General features: G+C 49.7%; 7 protein-coding genes across 7 annotated transcripts, besides 1 other annotated feature; 3 read left to right on the top strand and 4 right to left on the bottom strand.

The window, feature by feature from the left end:
• Positions 1 to 20347: part of a sequence feature (contig 1.109 1..233950(1)) that runs on past both edges of the window.
• ANIA_06527 (sucrase/ferredoxin-like domain-containing protein) lies at positions 320 to 1304 on the bottom strand (the record flags this gene model as incomplete). Its single annotated transcript, XM_050612983.1, has 1 exon — positions 320 to 1304. The coding sequence occupies exon 1, from the start codon at positions 1007 to 1009 to the stop codon at positions 320 to 322; it is 690 nt and encodes a 229-aa protein (XP_050467118.1). The 5' UTR covers positions 1010 to 1304.
• ANIA_06528 (CAAX prenyl protease) lies at positions 1533 to 3332 on the bottom strand. The gene is made up of 4 exons (XM_659040.2): positions 3221 to 3332; positions 3096 to 3163; positions 2987 to 3027; positions 1533 to 2806 (listed from the first exon to the last, which is right to left on the bottom strand). Exons 2-4 carry the CDS (start codon positions 3151 to 3153, stop codon positions 1847 to 1849), a joined length of 1059 nt encoding a protein of 352 aa, XP_664132.1. The 5' UTR covers positions 3154 to 3163; positions 3221 to 3332; the 3' UTR covers positions 1533 to 1846.
• On the top strand, positions 5495 to 7695 carry ANIA_06529 (putative serine-rich protein; the record flags this gene model as incomplete). The annotated part of the gene is made up of 3 exons (XM_659041.1): positions 5495 to 7358; positions 7421 to 7617; positions 7684 to 7695. The coding sequence occupies 3 exons, from the start codon at positions 5495 to 5497 to the stop codon at positions 7693 to 7695; spliced, it is 2073 nt and encodes a 690-aa protein (XP_664133.1).
• ANIA_06530 (lysophospholipid acyltransferase) lies at positions 8739 to 10186 on the bottom strand (the record flags this gene model as incomplete). The annotated part of the gene is made up of 2 exons (XM_659042.1): positions 8739 to 9223; positions 9280 to 10186. The coding sequence occupies 2 exons, from the start codon at positions 10184 to 10186 to the stop codon at positions 8739 to 8741; spliced, it is 1392 nt and encodes a 463-aa protein (XP_664134.1).
• On the top strand, positions 10930 to 12830 carry ANIA_06531 (protein vps45; the record flags this gene model as incomplete). The annotated part of the gene is made up of 3 exons (XM_659043.1): positions 10930 to 11046; positions 11117 to 12142; positions 12192 to 12830. The coding sequence occupies 3 exons, from the start codon at positions 10930 to 10932 to the stop codon at positions 12828 to 12830; spliced, it is 1782 nt and encodes a 593-aa protein (XP_664135.1).
• ANIA_06532 (SDR family oxidoreductase) lies at positions 13166 to 14344 on the top strand (the record flags this gene model as incomplete). The annotated part of the gene is made up of 2 exons (XM_659044.1): positions 13166 to 13309; positions 13370 to 14344. 2 exons carry the CDS (start codon positions 13166 to 13168, stop codon positions 14342 to 14344), a joined length of 1119 nt encoding a protein of 372 aa, XP_664136.1.
• Positions 14975 to 19557, bottom strand: ANIA_06533 (protein hypA; the record flags this gene model as incomplete). Its single annotated transcript, XM_659045.2, has 3 exons — positions 14975 to 18254; positions 18312 to 19294; positions 19392 to 19557. The coding sequence occupies 3 exons, from the start codon at positions 19555 to 19557 to the stop codon at positions 14979 to 14981; spliced, it is 4425 nt and encodes a 1474-aa protein (XP_664137.2). The 3' UTR covers positions 14975 to 14978.

Raw genomic sequence — 20347 nt, forward strand, 5'->3', positions numbered from 1 at the left:
GCCTAATCAACATCAGAAGTGGTTTTCGACCTGAACATGGATCTCTATTCATTTTTAAAAGTCCAAATAGAATCATGAACTCAGACAGAAAAGTCTAGACTTTGAGATAACCTTTATTAGGAAATATAGAAAAATATTTGGCCTCAGATTGAGCTTTTTCTCGATCAACGATATGTCACCTCATCTATCGTGATTCAGTTTAAACTTTGGAGATATAGAATCTATATATAATATATAATATATATATAGCAAACGTTGAACTAAGCTTCTCCCAACGAAATCTTGTCGTCTAATCCCAATGCGAAAACTAGAAGAAGTTCTATAGCCGCAAGATGGTTCCGTCATGGTCTATCCCACCCCTAAAATGATCTGATAGCACTCTGCCCCCGAGGATAGTTTCTTCCACAACGCCCTCAACGTGTTTGGGTTCGATGCGGCCATACCAAATCCCTCTACCGGCCAGCGGATGGGCCACAGACGAGTCTCCATACTTCATGCTTTTAGGGATATAAATGATGACGTTCCCAGCATATTTGTGTCCGCCGATATGACTGATTAGCCCGATATGAGCACGATCCGGGCGATCAAACTTGTCGTTGTCAGGACCAGCTGGGGTATATATACCCCTGGACTCCAAGATCTTTCGGAACTGCTCTTCCAATATTGGCGCCATAACTCCGCATCGCATATCACGGCCTCCGTGACCGCATATCAAGATAACCGGGGAATGCTCTATATCCACAGCGTCGGGGAACTCTGATGCCAGCTCTGGCTTTCGGAGCAACTCGCTATGTCGCGGCTCGGGAAGTGTCTCTGTCATCGGACTGAGTTGGGTGGGAAGTAGGAACGCTTTTACAAAAGTGGAGAGGTTGGTGGTCGTTTTCGGCGAGTCTGAGACATTAACCGGTATTGAAGGGAAGTACTTGAAGCTAGGAAACAAGAAGGCCGAGGCAGTATCGGGAGAGCAAGAGACCGTGGAGGAAGGGGTAAATGAGGAATTTGTGACCATAACGTTGTTGAAAGGCTATATACTCAGTCAGAGAGGTCGGCCGGCGCAATAAGGTGGCGGCATAGGGGACACCGAGACGCGACTTACGTCTGCAAATGGACCGCCACGACCCATTAACCTCTTCAAACCCCGCACAAACTCTCCCCAGCCTTGTTCCTCCCCGTCATCCTCAATTCGACTTGTCCAGTCTCTGTGCCCTGTACAGACGACAATCTGTTGAGCGTAAGCCGCCATTGTCCCGTTCAGCGGGTGGTCATGGTCCAGCGGCAGCCCTTCCGGCACGGACGGCGTCGGTGGACACGAGCATTTCGGTTCAGGACAGCTTTTAGTAACAGGAAAGGGTGTCGGGATTTCCAGAGGAATTCGTTGGTCCCTTAAAAGGCAGTTGGAGCTTGACAGACTTCGTATTGTGGCTGTTGTTCGCGAGTTGGTCCCAATCTGTCGGGTGGCAGGTGATCGCCAGCGCGTAATCAGTAGTCTCATAGTCGAATGAGGAAAGTATGCACCAGAGTCTTTGATAGTATATTTTGTCTAACTGCGACTCACAGGTGAGAAATCTCAAATCGCCTATTGAGAGATGATGTAAGAAAAGTTGTTCTCCGGAAACGCCGAGGCCGAGTCGGAGATAAGGGAGCGATAAGCTCCAAATTTGTGCGGAGAAAGCACTCCAACGAATGAACGTGGATATATTAATCCTACGTCTACGGGCATATTATCTAGGAATAGTCTTTATATCAAGATTGGCGGCCCGTCATGGAATGCCCTGTTAGACGGTGAAACCCGTGGGTGCCAGAAGTCAAAGCTAGCTACCCAAGGAAAACATTTGTTTGCTATTCATCAGGAACTTGTAAACTCTGCCAAAGCATGCAGAGACTCTGTCAACGACCATAACGAGTATCCAAAACTAGTAGCCCCTCCAACGAGGAGCGCATAATACGCGACGGTCCACCCGATACCAAGGTGGCCATAAGAGTATTCTAGGCTTTTGTCAGAATCCTCTTTTCCTCTATTGAAAGTAGGCCTTATTGGAACTGCAGCCTCGACCCTTCCCCACAGGCGAGGAAGTCCACACCAGTTGCAGAACATGTGAATCAGGATGACGGCGAAGAGAGATCCCGTTCGCAGATAGACAAAAGTGGCGTACCAGCCAAAAACTGTTGTATACGCGAACTGAAAAACGGAGCGAAGCACGGCTGCGATAACCGAAGTATCCGGATGCGTCAATCGGAACTCATAGAAATGATGCACATGAGCGACTCCGAAGTACAAGGGGGCCACCCAAACAATATGTCCTGGACTGATTCTGGCGAGTAGGTGGAGAGGTATTATTGCCGATCTGAACATGACCTCCTCTGTGATGGGACCCTGAATCGCACCGTCAATCAAATGTGCTAGTTGGACTAGCGACAGTCTTACCGCGATATAGTTTCGCCACCCAATCCAACCACCTAACGTTTCAGAGATTCGATCTCTCTTAAACCATTCCCTCCATTCGCCCTCGGCAACTCCACGCTCGAAAAGAGGCCCAGTAAATAGAATGGCAGTCAAGAGCAAGCTACGGAAGATGTCCGTAAAGCTAATGGGCCACCATCCCATGAGCTTGAGGGCATGGGTGAAGGACGAGTCGTCTTTGGCAACAATTACCCAGAGTACAGCCACGCTGCAGATGAGACATGACAGCGTTACAGCCCGAATCCTAGCTCTGATCACAGATGGAGCATCGCGACTCAGAGTAGCGGACGGCCGCATAGACGGCGAGACATAGAACGGGAGCACGTAAATCAGGGTCAAACAGACCTAGCCGCGTAGATCAGCAATTGCTTCAGAGTACGATTATTGCTGTCTTGGGAGGGTATTCAGCAAAAAGTGAGCACGGTGCTCCGCGCTCCGCTCGCGGATAACCTGTCTCATTCGAAAAAGGGAGGGCAGTGCGAGATTATGGAAGCGCTGAGAAACGCTCAGACCAGGAGAACATACCGAAATGCCAGCGGCTGCCTGGACCGAAATAGCCGGCTCATCTGAACCCGACAGTTAGTAAACGTGGAATGGGAAGGATTGGCCAGAGAAAAAAAAATAGGCAACTTACCGTCTTGTTTTGAGTACAGAGCTTTTAGACGAGTGAGGAGGCCGCTAACTGGGGCCATCCTCAACAGACTTCCAGAAGCTGCTGCTCAGGAGAGGGTATAATTATAGGGGGCGGGGACACCAAACAGATATAGAACAGTGTTCACTATTCAGTAAGATTGACGGCACTCGAAGAGTGAAGATAAAAGGAGAAGTAGAGTTTTCAGGTAGTGTTGGAGGCAGCCAGACCCTCAGCGATATCTAGATTCTAGACTACCTCTCACTATTGACGAGGTGAGAAGTAGCAGAATCCGGGAAAGGGGACTCAAGTGATGCCTGAACCTTAAGGCATAAATGCACAGCCATACCCAATGATCCAATCTCCCCGACCCCAGAGTAGTCCAAGGTTCCGTTCGCAAAACGAGGCAAAACGAGGTTAACCGCGACATTAACATCTACTGCACGGCCGTGTTGCCGCGTGGCCGCTGATATCGACCATATCGACCATATCAATCTCATGCTTTTCAGTAGCATATATAAAGGATAAAACTATTAGGTTCTGCCAGTGCCGGTACTAGCTTATCGTCTACACCGAATGCCTTTCATATTTAATTTATTGGTATTGAATGCAATAACATCCAAGTGACAGGCGCAATCAAGTCGAAGCACTCCACCTCCAATGAGTTGGCAGTCCTTAGGGTGATCCTTCTGGGCTATGATGCTTACTCAATTGGCCGGCTCCTCATGATATTTCGCTCTTTATACGTACTTACCCCTGACGCAGGGCTATTATTGGATCGTCAGGGCGAATTTCCCACTCGTGACGCCAATGGTAGTTCAGAGAAACGAGTCCGGTTAGCGCCGTCAGCCACGACGAAGTGGACCGGCTCTGTTTTCGGCCTTCCTGTTCCTGGATGTCCTCCACTACTTGTCTGACTTGTCAGGTCACTTTATTTGGCCTTTCGGCTTCCTCGTGGAAAAAAAACTCCCGCGGTAGCCAAGCTTGGTAATGTGACGAGTTTGTCCAGCATACAGAAAGTGGGATGTGCAGGTCTCCGTGTTTGAATGCTATTCCTCCAACGCAGAGTCGCTTATGCACGCCGTATGTACGACTGAGGGGATACTCCGTACCTTGCATTTCCCACTTTCTTTCGCTCTCACCACTGGCCAACTCATCTATGAGAGAACCTTGGGGCGTTTGATCTGAGCAGTCAACCCGCACTCCTCGGCTTTTCTATGTCGTCTTCCATGATCGGAGGCGGAATCTAGCCCAGCGTAAAATAATAATGGCTTTATTGGCCTAGCCGCAGGGCAAATGAACCTGAGTTCGTCAAGGGGCTCTAATTCTATCGGAGGGGGAAATGAACGGCACGGCTGCAATCGAGATCATGTACGAACATCCATTATGGTCTTCTTCTGGTATAGAACCCGTCAACTCCGGCGGCCGCCTAGCTGAAAACCGGAAACCCCGTCTTCCGAATCTATGAAAAATCACAAACATTATTCTTAGACAGGAACGATCTTCGGTCGTCGATACCGGATGACGAAGAGGAACCGCCGCAATTAAACTCGAACCCACCGGCAGAATTGAACATCTTTCTAAAAACACAGCGACTCGGGTGCTTCCTTTTTCTTGTTTTGTCTGCCAATAAAGAGTGATTTCAAACGGCGCTCCAGACTCTTATGCATGGCTCCTGGGCCCTTTCGAGTCTAGTTCGTGGGCTGTTCACCGCCACTGGGCGACTAAAATCCAGGGCTGGAGGGGGGAAAGGTTCTTAAGAGATAACTGCGGGTATCTCGCTGTTTCAGATTGCGTTCCGTTTCTTTCTCAGCCTTCCAGTCGTTCTGTCGTTTGTCGCTCCTTTAGAAACAGTTCCCCAGCGGTGCTTCCAGCTCTCCGGTTAGACGCTCTTTTACTGCCGTTTTGCATCATTTGCTTCCATTCGTTCGGAAATTGCCTGTATCAGGGTTCAGTGCTACTGCTACTGCTAGTATTCCTTTCCTCCATCAGCCGGATCTACGCTCTTTTCTTCCCATAACCGTTGGGTTCCGCCCGCTCTTCTCTTCGCATTGAACTGTGCCGTTATCGTCGAGGCATTCCTTACTACAGCGTCAAGAATTTTCAGTGACCACAACAAAACAACGCAGCAACAGGTTGATCGTCTAGAAGATTTAGCCATATTCGCTGTCCTTTGCCGTTTTTTTTAACGCTTCAGATTCCACATCAAAGAAGTGCTTCGATTCTCGCCCATCGCTTTAATTACATCACCTCCAGGATAACAATTCTGCAGAGGCATTCGGTACCTTCTTACCATTATCCCTTGTTTATACATTTCCCGCTTTGAGGTCGCATTCCTGGGCCGGTTTTATACTTCCATCACAGCCATATCCTGATAATGAATTAATCGTGAATGCAACAATATGCGTTCAGGCAATCCCTCTCCCCAAAGGAGAGCGCTTCATGAACGCACGCCATCCCAAACGAACGAGTGCTCTCCGCCAGTATCCGTGCGAGCTGTCAGTGATAGACACCCCGAGCAGGAGGAACGTGATGTTTATTCAACGACTCCGTACCCGACCAAGCCGGAGCAAATCCTTCCTCCACGACCCGGGAAAGGCCATGAATTCGTTCCGGACTCCCGCTTTCATATCGAGGAAGGACCAAGTACATCCACCGAGGCATACTCTACGGATATCAGCGGTATCGCCGACAGCAGCCTGATCAATCCCTCAATCGTTGATTGGGACATCTCCTCGACTTTCGACGCCGGAAACACGCCGCCACAATTGTGGGAGGATGATCCCAGCTCAAGCAAAACTTCCTTCCCAGATTCGGAGCTGCTTGATCACGAACGAACCGGCGCCCGGCAGATCGATGCCTCAAGTGCCGCGTATTCAGATGAGGAACCGACTCTTCCTCAAAGCGCGCCAACGATTAAGGCTGTTCCTCCCGATTCCGTTTCTCGCCAACCTTCTGGCTCGGTCGTTGTCTCGTCTAGTAATACAAGCCCGAATATTATCCCCATAGGACCGCCCTCCAGCCCCAACTACGTCTCCCTGGACACTTCGAGCCTCAATTTTGTCCGCATTGGAGCCTCTTCTAATCCGGATTCTGGCTCGCGCTCAAATTCGGTATCCTCGCTGAACTCGTTGGGAACTGTCATTCGATATGCAGATGCGGCTCCTTGGACCCATGGTTCCTCGTCCGAGCTAGGGCCGTCGCGCTCCCAGTCGTTTCGCTCCAGCCCCCCACACCAGGTTTCTTCCAGGGAGTCCAACTCGACCAGGCCCAGCGTTAGGGCTAGGAGCCATTCTCGTTCCGTCACTTCGTCTTCGGGTAGCGCCCCGCGCTCTGACATACGACAAGCTGTGGTAGACAGCGGCATGTTTATCCAGTATCCGATAATCAGGGTCCCTTCATCAACCGGCTCAAGAATTGAAAGCACGTCCAATTCGGCAGGCTCGGAGGACAATATGCATGAACCGACAGTAGATTATTCCTCGGACCGATTCAGATCACATCTCTCGACTGTGACGTCGCGATGGTCGGCCGAGGAAAATTCTGGCTTTGTTTCTCCTTCGAACAGTAACTCGAGAGCCGTATCACAAGAGCTTTCATTGCCGCCCGCGGCACTGACACGCCAAAGGCTTACCTCATCCTCCGTTTGGATGGTGAACGAGTCGGAGGATGACGAGTTTTTGGATAGTGTTGCTAGTTTACCACCGCGTCCCACCAACCCTGGTGTTCCCAACAGTCAATCTTCAAGCTCAAGGAGCAGCAGCGTGCGGAGCAATCAGCGTCCCGGCACAAGCTCTAGCTTTATCTCGAGCGCTCTTCCTACGTGGGCCAAGTTCTATTATACGGTGGCAGAAGACGCTGGGAACTCTACACTCGCCCTGGTGGAGGAAAGTAGTAGTCGCCCGGCTCCAGCGCGACCTCCGACTTCCAACTCGAGTTATATCCAACGGATTGCCAGCGTCGTCACACGAGCCAGAACCTCCACCAATGAGTCTCGTGGTAGTGTCAACCAACAACCCATAGCCGATCTCCGGGACCCCCGAAGCCACTGGGCGAAAGACTCCGAAGTTTCTGTCTCAAGAACCACATCGACTCTTCACCGACTACGACATAGCTGGTCGCCCCACCTGTTTCCTGATAGACGTGTTGTTGCGCCAAAAACGAGCATTTGGCGTGCGCCATCTCTTGACTCTCGCACAGAACCGATCCTTGGGCGGCGAAACATCCAAGTCTGGTCCTTTTGCTTGGGATTCATCTGTCCTCTTAGTACGCATCACCTCTCCAATGATAACTCGCTCCTTTTCTCACCTAGCATTTTTTAAATTTAGCATGGCTCATTGCCTCCTTTCTTCCACTGCCGAGAAAACCGGAAATGATAATGGAGGAAAACCAAGGACCTGACCTTGAAGCAACACTCAAGATGCGACTCTACGACCTTGAGCGGAGGCGGTATCTGAATGCTCGATGGTGGAGAAATCTCAATCGTTGGATGAACCCTCTGGGTCTAGTGATTATTGCTATCGTTGTATGTGCCACCACCCGATGGTCCCTGAACCTAACTAATATTCCTAGATCACATTGGCTGTTGTAGGAACAACAGTAGGCTTTTAAGGAGCCCATGTCTTCCGTATCTCTTTTGCCATTCATCGGCGTTCTTCCGGCAGGTTTTTTCTCGCTTCCTCCACAGGCATTGCTTGTTCTTTTTACCGGGTTTTTTTTTTTTTTTTTTTTTTCAGTCCGCAGCGCGACTGCCACATTGGCGGCTTGGACTACCCACCTTACATTCCGATATCCGACCTTTTACCTTCACAATAATCTTCGTCTTCACCTTCTTATCTTCTCCTGACTGCTTTTGCGCTTCTGGTCCAAAAGAATCCTCGACACGACTGCACGACGTGATGCACATAATGTTTATACATATTCCCTTCATTCAGCCCGGCGTTGTTCTTGTTTCTGCTTACCCTTTCTCCATCACATTATACCGATGGCGGGTCATCATTCGGCGTGGAGTAAAGGCTAATCATCCTGACCGCGGGTGTTTTTTTTTTTTTTTTTTTTTTTTTTTTTTTTTTTGCTTCCACGACGACAGATACGGACGCTTATACTGGTTGGTTTCACTTTTACTGGCTATATTACATCAGCTAGGAGTTCTTGCATTGTCTTCTTACATTTTCCATACACCATTTCTGCCTCAATGTATAAAACATTTGGTATTTTGGGTCTGGGGTTGTGATGGAAGTTATAGCTAGATACAATTATACATTCTATTTGACTAAGGCGTTGCGTTTGGTAGACTCTTAATATTCTTCTATGACAATGTGATTAGACGAGTATGAGTGATTATACCGTATAGTTACCTAAAGGTAACTTCATAGCTGACCCTAGATATGCGTCAGTTTGCCCTCAGAAAGTTCTTTAACAAACAATATTGGTAGGGGTTGATTTAACAACATAAGATTGAGGTCAAAAATTATTTCTATGCTGTCGGTGGTGGCATTAATCGTCTATCTAAAAATACTATAACTCAAGATATCTCATGGTAATCCACCAGTAGGCATCATCTTCGAACAAAGGAAGGGTTGAACCCATCAAACATTGAGCCCATTTCCTGACTGAGGAACAACGCCAGTAAAGTAAGGGTAGCACTTATCCTAGCGTACGGCCAATTTTGTTCTCGATGGCAGCCTTGAGTTCTTCGCCTGTAGGCATTGTGACCACGCTGCCCTTTCTGCGTCTGGACTCGATTTCAGATCGGATTTCCTGCACTACATCATCAAATTCCTTGATTGCATCGTCAGGAAGACCAAGTGTTGGTTCCTGAATGCTTTCTGTGCTTGGTGATCGCACGGCCTTGGGGCGATCAGCGCGGGACTTCAATTTCTTGATGAGGAAGCCCTTTGCTGGCGAAGAGAAGAAAGCAAGAGAGGCAGCAACGGCGATGATACCGTAGTAATAGACGCTTCCCCAAACGTGGATGGAATCGGAAAATGATAGGTAAATGAATGGTAGGACAACGAAAGACATGACTGCCTGGGTTACGAGCCAACTAACGACGTCATAATAACGCTTGTAAGGTCCAGGTGTGGTTCCATCCGTAGACAGAAAGAAGGGACGAACATAACGCCGGAAGTCTAGGCAGAATGAGCAATATGGACAAAGGGGAAGATACGCAAGGTGTTATACTTACTCTTGGCCACAGTTTGGACGAAGGAGCCTAGAACAAATGAGAAGTAATACCCAGGATAAAAGCCGTGCCAGAAGGCACTAGTTGTAAATGTAGCCATGCTGGCGCGGAACCCTGGTTTCTTTCCTTTGGGAGTGACGCGCAAGTAGACATAATTCCGCAGCCAGTGATTGGTGTTCTTATTCCAGTTTCCCAAGTAAGCGTGGGAGTTTTGGGCAGTTTCGAGCTTCCAGGGATCAATGTTTTGCAGTCTGTTCCAAAATACTTTACCCGTCTTGGGATCAAAGCCGTTATATCCCATTCCCGACAAGATACATGCGCCTTCGGTGAGTGACCACACGCCATAATATTTGGCGCGGGTGGTGAATCCCAGCGCGTGCACAATCCAGACTCGTCGAAGGAAGGAATAGTCCCGGAAACTGGGTTCCAATAAAGCCTCTTTGTTGTAAATCGAGCTCATTTGAAGAAAAACCACAACCCATACCAGACCTATCACTGCCTTCTTGGCAGCAGGAGTTCCACTCCGTGGAATTTTTCGCTTCTTTCGGGTTGGTGGCACTTTGGACGGGTCAGTGCCTGGGGGTACTTCAAAAAGTGTGGTGTCAATCCATCGACGGTAGGCAACATAGTCAAACGCAGGACCGCCAAAAAGGCCCGGGAAGAATAGCACGTAGCCGGCGTAGTCCAGAATCGAAGGAAATGTGGTTATCGCAGCATATTTCTGTGGATCGGACAGCTGGTTTTGAGGCAACCGGCCATCATGCACGTTCCAACAGAAAGCAGAGAGCTTCATCACAAGGACCATCTGGGCCCCTGTGATATCCACAACCTGCGGATCGTTCAGGATTTGGCGACTGATATGGTTGATTGACATATGGCCCATGAGAAATATGAAGCCAATCCAAGGCATCATTGAGCCGTCTATATAGTAGGCGATAGCGTATATGCCCGCGGAGCTATAGATAAGTGTCCGCAGACCATCCCACAGGTCAAATAATCCGACGAGGTAAAAGAGAGATACTGCAATGTTGAAAGCATTTTTATTCCATGGCTGAGCATCTGGAATTCTTTTCAGAAGCGCTGCCAAAGGGTATGAAAGGAGGAACGAGGCTATGAGCTTTACTATAAAGACGCCGTTGTTAGCTGGACTAGTCGAACAGATCATGGGGAAGGGGCAATCAGAGAGACATACACTCATCAACGGACGCTCCAGTTATCTCAGCTGGATAACTGAACACTAGAAGCAAGCGAGGAAACTGTTAGTTGACTCGATCTGAAGCTCCAACTCTGATGCACCAAGACCAAGTGCATATGCCAAAAAAAAAACTGAGAGACGTACAAGTGTCGATGCCTGGAAGCATGGTAGTTGCTGCCCGAGCGGGAGTAGATTACAGGAATGGCAGCATGTAGGAGAAGAAACAAGGAAAAGACCAGTAGTGTTTGGAAGAGTCGAGAGAAATAAAGACGTCGAGAGGTCGGACACTTGAGGGTTGAGACAGCATGACGGAATCACAGGGCCGACCACCACCAGGCTCCACTTGGCGCTCCACTATCGTTCTCACTCCGAGCTCCTCATGGTCAAGCTCCCATCCTTGATTTCGCCAAGCTACATTGTTGCTCTCTACTTACTCATTTTTCAATCTTCCATTCGCCATGGACGTCGTCGCTGCGGTGTCCGGGTACATCTCAAAGATGGTTACCGCGGGTGATCCATCGGCGGGTGGCTCCTCCACAGCCAAAATGAAGATACTACTCCTTGACAGTGAGACAGTGGGACACTCGCATATTCCTCTCTGGTCAGCAGCAACGAGCTAGTATGCTAATTGGTGACCCCTGATAGGTACCAATCGTCTCGACTGCGATTACTCAATCCGCCCTGCTGAACCATGAAGTATACCTGATCGATCGACTGGACAACAATGCCCGAGAGAGAATGAGACATCTACGGTGTCTTTGCTTCGTCCGACCCTCTGCAACGTCCATTCAGCTCCTAATAGATGAACTGCGCGAACCTAAGTACGGCGAATACTATATCTACCTAAGCAACATCATCCGTAAATCTTCCCTCGAGCGTCTGGCAGAAGCGGATGTCCACGAAGTGGTGCGGGTCGTCCAGGAACATTTCGCGGACTTTCTCGTGATCAACCCGGACCTTTGCTCCTTAAATCTAGGTTATCCGAACCAGCGGCTCTGGGCCAACTCGCCAGATGTATGGAATGCGGATGCGCTACAAAGAAGCACGGAGGGTGTGATTGCAACGCTGCTTTCTCTAAAAAAGAACCCGCTCATTCGTTACGAGAAAAATAGTTTATTGGCGAAAAAGTTAGCTACAGAGGTTCGCTATCAAATTACACAGGAGGAGCAACTCTTCAACTTCCGCAAGACCGATACCCCTCCGATTCTACTTATCCTTGATCGCCGCGATGATCCTATAACCCCCCTTCTTACACAATGGACATATCAAGCGATGGTGCATGAGTTAATAGGCATCCAAAATGGGCGGGTCGACCTTCGAGACGTGCCAGAAATCCGGCCCGAGTTACGGGAAATTGTTCTTTCGCAGGACCAAGACCCTTTCTTTAAGAAAAATATGTTTCAGAACTTTGGAGATCTTGGGCAAAATATCAAAGAATACGTGGAGCAGTATCAGGTGAAGACTAAGAACACTATGAACATCGAGTCTATTGCCGATATGAAGCGTTTCGTTGAAGACTATCCCGAATTCCGAAAACTTTCAGGCAATGTGAGCAAACACGTCACACTGGTCGGGGAACTCAGTCGGCGAGTGGGTGAGGAAAACCTTCTCGATGTGAGTGAGTTGGAACAAAGTCTGGCTTGCAATGACAACCACAATAGCGACCTAAAGGTATGGTACTCTTACATTTGATCTGTCCTCAAATCCTAACGCTTTATAGACTCTGCAAAGGATCATTCAATTACCTACAGTGCCCCCTGAGAATAAATTGCGACTAGTGGCTTTATATGCTATCAGATATGAGAAACAACCGTCCAATGCCCTTCCGGTCCTTCTTGATCTTCTTGTGACGGCCGGGGGTGTTCCTTCTCACCGAGTCAACATTATACCAAAATTACTGGCCTACCACCACTCTCTCCAAGCTCCGCCAATTGCCGGCGGATTCTCTGACCTCTTTGAGTCCACATCGTTGTTTTCTGGTGCTCGCGACAGATTCAAAGGCTTAAAAGGCGTCGAGAATGTCTATACCCAGCATTCGCCGCGCTTGGAAGCGACCCTCCAAAATCTGATCAAAGGCAAACTCAAAGAGCTTCAATACCCCTTCCTCGAAGGTGGCGGTCATGTTCGGGACAAGCCACAGGATATTATCATTTTCATGGTTGGCGGAACAACATACGAGGAGGCAAAGATGATAACTCAGGTCAACGCCAGCTCACCTGGTATACGGGTAGTTTTAGCCAGCACGTCTGTCCACAACAGTAAGAGTTTCCTTGAAGAGGTCGATGATGCTGTGAGCGGATGGCCTGAGAGTGAACCCTCCACCGCCGCTGGACGGCTTCGGAGGAATATTGGGCGATAGATTTCCAATTATGTTTATCATTCTCTACATATTTTTTTTTTTCTTTTTCTTTTTCGGTGTGCTGGCGTTCATATGACTGCATTTTGAGTAAGGGAGATGTATATCCAAAAGGGTCGAGATTCCGGCAGCGATAGTTTCATTCACAAATAAGATATATATACAGACTGCCACGTTGTATTCATTTGAGCTCGAATTTTCATTGCAAGTAACGCAAAAGTAGAGGACTTGATGTGAAGACGCCGCCCCAGAACCCCAATGCGGAGAAGCGGAGATCACAACTGAATCCTCAGCAGCGTCATCAACGAATCTGCCCTCTGTCTTCCAACAAGTTCTCCATGGAATTTCACAATTCCCCGCCGAGGGCGGCTACAGCTTTGTCGCCCTCTACAGCTGTTAGCAGTCGAGAACCGAAGCTCCAGCTTCCTTCGACAACTGACCCTCCAGGCCCGCAAAACCCGCCCAAACCGCTTGTCTGGCTGGTAGGTCACTCCATTATCGCAAGAGTTTACATGCTTAATCCGTCTATTACCGCGAATTAGATCTTTGGTGCAACTGGCCATATGGGCCGCTCCCTCGTGAAAACCGCCCTTTCGCGCGACGACCTGGTCGCAGCCGTCGGCCGCACATTCGAAACCAGCCCGCAAGCAATGAAGAAGCTCGAGGACGAGCACGAAAATTGCCTCGGTCTACTCTGCGACGTGCGCGCCCGAGAGACGGTCCAGCAGGTAATTGACCGCACAATTGAGCGCTTCGGCCGTATCGATATCATCGCCAACTGCGCCGGGTATGGTGTCATCGGCGCCTGCGAAGACCAGGACGAATATGATATCCGCGACCAATTTGAGACAAACTTCACAGGGACACTTAACATGATTCAGTTATCGCTGCCCCATTTCCGTGAACGCCGCTCGGGCCGATATCTTATTTTCAGCTCAACCTCTGGCGCGCTCGGCGTGCCGGGACTGGGCCCGTACTGTGCTTCAAAGTATGCTGTTGAGGGACTCATGGAGAGTATGCTTTACGAAGTTGACAGCTTCAACATCAAGACTACGCTCGTGGAACCGGGCCATATGCGCCGCGATGACGTGGGGGATCTTGTCTCTGCTGAACCGTTCCCCAGTACGGACAGCGTGCATAACCTCTCTTCTCCATTACCGCTATATGGCCATTTCCTCGTAAAGCCGCCTAGTGAACCATATAACACGCCCACAGCGCCCGCAGCCCACGCAAAGCGGATGCTCATGTGGCTGGGTGATAAACAGCCCGCCAGCGCGGTCAAAGCGGCGCATTTGGTTTGGCAACTAGGTCATTGTTCTTATCCACCCCTGAGACTTATTCTGGGAACCTATGCAGTTGAGAGCATTCGGGACCGACTCAAGTGCATCATCGAGGAGATTGAGGATTGGAAGTATCTTAGTTTCCCGTCTATGGATCAGCCGGTTGGCTCCGCTGGACAGGGGAAGGATAAGCCTACGCCGAACGTGCAGGAGCAGGAAGAGGAGGGAAGAACATGATCTATGGAAAGTCGCTGGTATTTCGATTACAGCAGTATGTCGGCTTTCTCAAAAACCGGACTGAACTAGGGTCTGAGGCCATTCTGTCTTGGTTAGAGCTCCGCGATTTACTCTCGAGGCTTCCCAATCCTCCGAAGCACACTTTCTGAGCTGGCTGCCAGCGATCGATGCTCGTCAACCTTGAGGCCGATAGTACCTTCACATGGGCAAAAGGCAACCCCTCCTGGCTAATATCTGCTCTCCAGCAAAAGCCATCTCAGAATGTGCAGGAGAATATACGCGGACAAATTGATGGGTTCAGAGGTCAATAACATTCGTTATATTGACATATGCGACCTGTCTGAGATATGTACAGCGACTGGTATCACTCAAGTAAATCTATTTATATAGCTTAGACAATTAATTAGATGCATGACCTGGAGAACACAGAGCAGCCGACCAGGAACAAACCAAACCCATCTCCTTTCCAAACACCCGCTGCACTCGCAGGACCAGAAAGCTGACATAAATACACATACAATGACCAGGTGTTAGACGGTACGTGTCCGCTGGGCTCCCGACTCAACTTCACGGCCCTCGAGATTGAAGGGGGTGGGGAATGGTATAAATGAGCTTGCCGTCTATATTTTGGCCGTTAATCATGAGCAGTCATAACACACGTATCTCTGGCATGCCAGATCCGTCGTTTCTTCGCCATGTCCGCGCCAAAGGTGTCCGTGATAAACCCTTCCTCGTACGGTATGGGTGTAGACGCATCATCCGAGGTGATTTTGTTCCCCTCAGTTTCAGATGGGAGACGTAGCAGTCGTAGTTCCTCAACTGTGGCGCCGAATTCGTACTCACCTCGGCAGAGGATCGTGACGCCGACGGTAGTACTAGTGCTTTCGCCGCTGTTTAGCACGGGAAGGACCTGCTGCAGCATCCCTGTCCAAGCAAGACGTCTGGGGAGGTCAAGCGCAACGTTGCTTGGCTGGTTGCAGAGGCTGGGCTGGAGTCGCAGAAGGGGGTGAATAGGTCTGGAGGAGCGGTTGTGGACAGTAACGGTAAGATCCAACATCTCATCGGTTCCAACTCTGTATCTTGAATTCCCAGTTTGGATTACGAGGTCGGACACGCCATTTTTGGCGCTACCGGAGAATGAAGGCTTCAATGAGAAGCTCGTCTCCACGTCCTCTAGCCTGAATGCGTCCACCATGCGCGCAGTGAAGCGCATGTTTCTTAAATCAATCGTCCCTTCACGATTGCCCAGAGCCTCCTTCCATGATCCGCTGACTCTCTTGAGAAGTTCTTCACGATACCAGAATGCCTCCCGCGCCGCCGCTTCAGCATCAAACGTGAGCTTATGCGCGCTGACAACAAACTGTCTTTTTGATCCCGTATTCAGAGAGGGGATTGATGCATGAGGATTCTGGATGTAAACCCGCGGTACAACGAGAACGAAACGAGAGGTTTGTCCGGGTTGAAGGGTCTCACGGAGAGTGTATCGACCGGCTCCGTCAGTAGGCGCGGCAGCCCTGTCGGGTGACTCATGAGGTACATCCGTAACGTGTAAAGCCACCGAGAGCGGATTGGGCCAAGCGTTCCGAAGGTCAAGGAGGAGTATGCAGTGGTCGGAGCCATATGTTCCTCGGGCAAGATTAGAGAGCACTGTTGAGAAGTGATCGCTGCTGGCGGAATCTGAAGAATCAAGCGTCGCGCTGGCGGAATTCGGGTCGTTCGACCATGCAAAATCGCTACTGAAAGGTAATATATCACAACGGGCAATCTCCAGACTTGCGTTTACCGTTGCGGTAAGGGGGATAAAGAGCTGTCTAGTATAAAAGGTGTCAGGTAGTGCCTCATAAGATACTCCAATGCTGCAATAGTCGATCTGCACGGTAGCTTCCTGAAGCCCAGGGTTTCCAACAACATCGATAGTGAACGTTGCGCACTGTCCTGCTGGGATGGAGTAATCACTAGGGTTCAATCCCTCTCTGCGCCATTGCAGGGCCGGCCTTGTGAGCTTCAAGGCCAACTCGTACACTTCAATTGGCAGCAAGTCCTTATTACTCAGCGCTGTCTGTATTTGCTTAGTCGTTGAGTCCTGAAAAGTGAACAAGATGAAATCCAGGTCGCAAGATGATGTATTACGCAATGTAATGGTGAAAGATGACCTCTCCCCCTCGAGAATCATAACTGCAGATTGGGACAACGACAATGACTCGACCACGAGCGATGGCTGCGGCCGAATAACCTTCACCTCACAGGAGAACGTTTCAGGTCCTTTCTTTGTGCTTGGTTTTCCATCCTTGGAGAATGTCGAGCTCCAGGATAAAGGACGATCAACAGAAGGCTTTTTAGCAGCTAACCCGGTGCGTTTGAACTTGGCTTCTATATCGGGCTTCCAGAAATCTTTAAATATAGGAAAGCTTCGCTCTCTGCAGTATCGAACTTTAACAGAGCAACCAGTTACCTTTAATGTGCCCTCTTCTTGTGCGATACCGTACACTGTGACATCTTGAAGACACAATGGTGGAAGCAGTATATACTCCGCCACAGCATCCAGGGGTACACCCTCGCTCTCAAGGCGTATCCGTTCAATCTCGACTTCAAATTCATAAGGGTTCTGAAGAGTGACTTGGAAAGCTGCATGCTCTCCAGCAACCATGAGAAGCTCCGAAGCTTTATTCGCTGATTTCGTGAACGGGTTGTATAAGAAGGGATCCTTTTTGGACTTCTCACTCGTCGCAGTGACAGCATCGAGCTCTGACTTAGATCGACGAACAGGCCTCTTAGGATCAGATAAAGATAACAACTCAACCCCCCGAACCAAGAAGTCGTCCCAATATTCGGCTTCAAGGCCTGCTACACCAAGCCGGTTGGCAGCACCAACAGTTCGCTTGATATTGTTCAGTAGGCGGATCTGCTCATCAGGCTGCAGGCAAGGTGCGGTGTAGGAAGATTTAGAGAGCATGAGATCCCCGCGAATCGTCTGGAGGAGCTCGACAGTAAACCGCAGGACACCACCAAAATCTGGGAGCGCTTCACATGAGTTGATGCACATCTTGAGAACATCAATTTTAAGATTCAAATCACCGTAGCGATCCAGCACAATGTGCCGGAAGGCCCGTTCGGTGATTGCTGTGATTGAGTCCGGGCTCTGGGAATTATTGCCGCCAACCGACGTTCGCTTCCCCAGTTCAATTTGAGATGAAGACTGCACGCCGTATATCTCTCCTATCGTAGCGAGAAGCGAACGCATGCTACGGTTCATATTCCCCGGGCCAACATCAAGGGCATTTATGTCGAAAGCAGTATCACTGAGAGATGATAAGCCCGCTGCAGGATGAATGCCCACTTCTGCAGCCCCAATTTTGCGGGCTGTTACTAGAGCTGGAACCAGGATAGAAAGTAGCTCCCTCAGAACAAATGCCTTTTTCCGTGGCAGGTCAAGCGCGTTCAAGACAGAGACAACGCCTATGAGGATAGGTATGGCATCTGTCGCAGGCAAATCCGAGCCAGCAGAAAACGGCAACGCACGGAACAGGAAGTTTGCAATTTCGTTCTTCCGAAGAATTGTCAGACCAAGAGGACGCTCCGGCCGAACGAGAGGCTCTAGCGGCTCATTCATTACAATATGCTTCAAAGCGTTGTCATCCAAGGCCCCGTCGCGGATGCGTGTGGCTACTAATAACCTTGAAAGACGGATAACCGTCTCGGAGAAGACGAGCTGGGGAAGAGGCTCATCTGTGATATTGGCTGCGCGGGTATATAAATTCAAAATATTGTTTGCCAGGTCCGGTAGAAGGTTTGAAAGATTTTGGAGAGAGATGATTCGATTCCCGGCTGATTGACTCGAGGTTGGATCGAAAACGATTGCTGCCGATGCCTTAGAAGATTTGTCCGCAACAGGATAACAGATTGGAGGAACCTATGGACAGGAAGTTCTTAGCACTTAAACAATCTCCAGTAGAAAAGTATAACAAACCTGAAAGTCCATGCCAGCCCAGGCGAACATCAGTAAACAGAGGAGAATTGACTCGAGGGCTTTGGCATGCCACACATAATCGCTACTTGCTCTAGCGTTAGATGCGGCCTCAACTAGTTCCTTCAGTGCATCCGGCCACCGGCCAGATTGAAGAAAAAGTGTCCCTATCACCACACCCGAGCGACCCTTTATTCGATTTTTTGTTCGATCTGTTGCGCTCAAGCCGCTCACTGACAAGCGATCCCTACTGTGTTCTTTGGATGATGGCAGTGATCCTGGTTTCCCTAGGGTGGTGCTGGACCGACTAGCCAGCTGTATGGAACGAGTGATCTCGTCGAATGTTGTCGGCGTCTCATGATCTTCAGGTGCCGGCGAACTTTGGGTCGAGCCTTGAGCAGTCTCCGAAGTGCCGTTTGTGCTTGCAAGCGCAGGCATTGTCTTCCTATGAAACAGCTTGTCTGTCGGACGCCGGCGCAAATCTGGCCCGCGATGTGGCCCCCAAGATGAGGCTTTCGGGGAATCAATGGTTGGTATACTTTGAATTGTCTTCGCAAATTCGTCCATTTCAGAAAGGACGAGAGACGTGATATCGCACAGGACAGTCTTCATCGTAGTAGCTTTGGAAACCTGCGGGGGCGGAATCCATAGTATGTTATCCGGGCCATTAGAGACCTTGCTGACCCCTTCGTAGTCAAATATGAGGAGCTGATGTACCAGTGCCCTTGGATTCTTTTCTCTTAATAGATCGAGTTCCTGTTCAAGTTGTTCGAGTCCTTTCGGCTTCGATGGCTTGTCTGTACTCGATTCGGGACCCGTCTGGGTTGTATCGCCGGTGAGCTCCGTCCCGTCGGCAATTGCAAGAACCACCAGTGGCTCTCTAAATATTTCAAATGGATACAGTTCTAGGTGCGATATAGGGGGCATGGAGAACGAAAGGTCATATAGGATAATGCCCGTCGGGAACGCTAGCGGAGAGAACATGTCTAATATTAGGAGAATTGCAAATCAGCGAAACGGTCCCTTGCAACATCATTTCTACAGGCAATCCAAAAGACATTCTTCCGTCTTCGAGTAACTCACTTCGATTGGGCCGCGCATCGGGGCTGATATCCCCCAAACGGACGACATTTTCGGCTTGCAGTCTCGCGGCAAAGCTGAGGAAACGAGAACGCTTGATCCTGCCCACAGGAAGTATCAAAGCTCTGAGGCGCGCTGGCGCGATGGGGGAGAGGGGGTCAACGCCCATCGTGACACCGAATGGAGACGATACAGAGCCAGTCGCGCGGGACGTATGGGGACTGCTGCCAGGCGGGTGTATACGAGTCCTAGGAATTAGAAGTCATACCAACTGACAGGATGAGGGACACTAAGTCATTAGCTGAAAGACCGCACTAGATGCCAGCGGTGCCTTGGTCACATTGACCATCGGTCCACGGCAGATATGAAAAGTAATTCCGAGCTAGTTACAGGAGTAGATGTTGCAAAACAGCACCAGCTGTGACCCCAGAGTACACACGTGATCGTTCGCGGACTCAGCTCCCGTGCTGGGTCTGAGTATAGCCTCAGGCCGAAAAGGCCACTTGGAGCTCCGTCCCTCCGGCTTGGAATATGTATCTGTCCTGATTGCTCGCGGAGAGTTTTGTTCCTCTTCTATACTTCAAGGGACGGGTTGCACTCAAATCAAACTCATATCAAGTCCCCGGCTTTTTACTTTCCTTTCTCTCGATTTCTTACGTTGTTAACGACTTGTTTGATCTGTGTCAGGCCTGCGCGGCACATCTCCGACAATGGCCGCGATCTTTGGCAATGGGGGACAGGGTGGACAGTTCCCTTTAGAGCAATGGTTTTATGAAATGCCTCCCGTCACACGTTTCTGGACTGCCGCTACAGTGGTAACCTCAGTCTTGATCCATTGTCGAATTTTGACTCCGCTGCAATTGTTCTATTCTTTCCGCGCAGTGTACGTGAAGTCGCAAGTAAGTAAATACGCCACTGCGGTTTACAGAGGTGCAGGTGGCTAACAACGGGGCAGTATT

The sequence above is a fragment of the Aspergillus nidulans genome, chromosome I, assembly GCF_000011425.1.
Source record: "Aspergillus nidulans FGSC A4 chromosome I".
NCBI lineage: Eukaryota > Fungi > Ascomycota > Eurotiomycetes > Eurotiales > Aspergillaceae > Aspergillus > Aspergillus nidulans.

Bases quoted from the DNA above. Each gene is read 5' to 3' on its own strand.
- ANIA_06528 (XM_659040.2), bottom strand. From the start codon at position 3,153: ATGGCCCCAGTTAGCGGCCTCCTCACTCGTCTAAAAGCTCTGTACTCA. The intron at 3,028-3,095 runs GTAAGTTGCCTA...TGTCGGGTTCAG, and splicing joins TCTGTACTCAAAACAAGACG to ATGAGCCGGCTATTTCGGTC. The intron at 2,807-2,986 runs GTATGTTCTCCT...CTACGCGGCTAG, and splicing joins AGGCAGCCGCTGGCATTTCG to GTCTGTTTGACCCTGATTTA.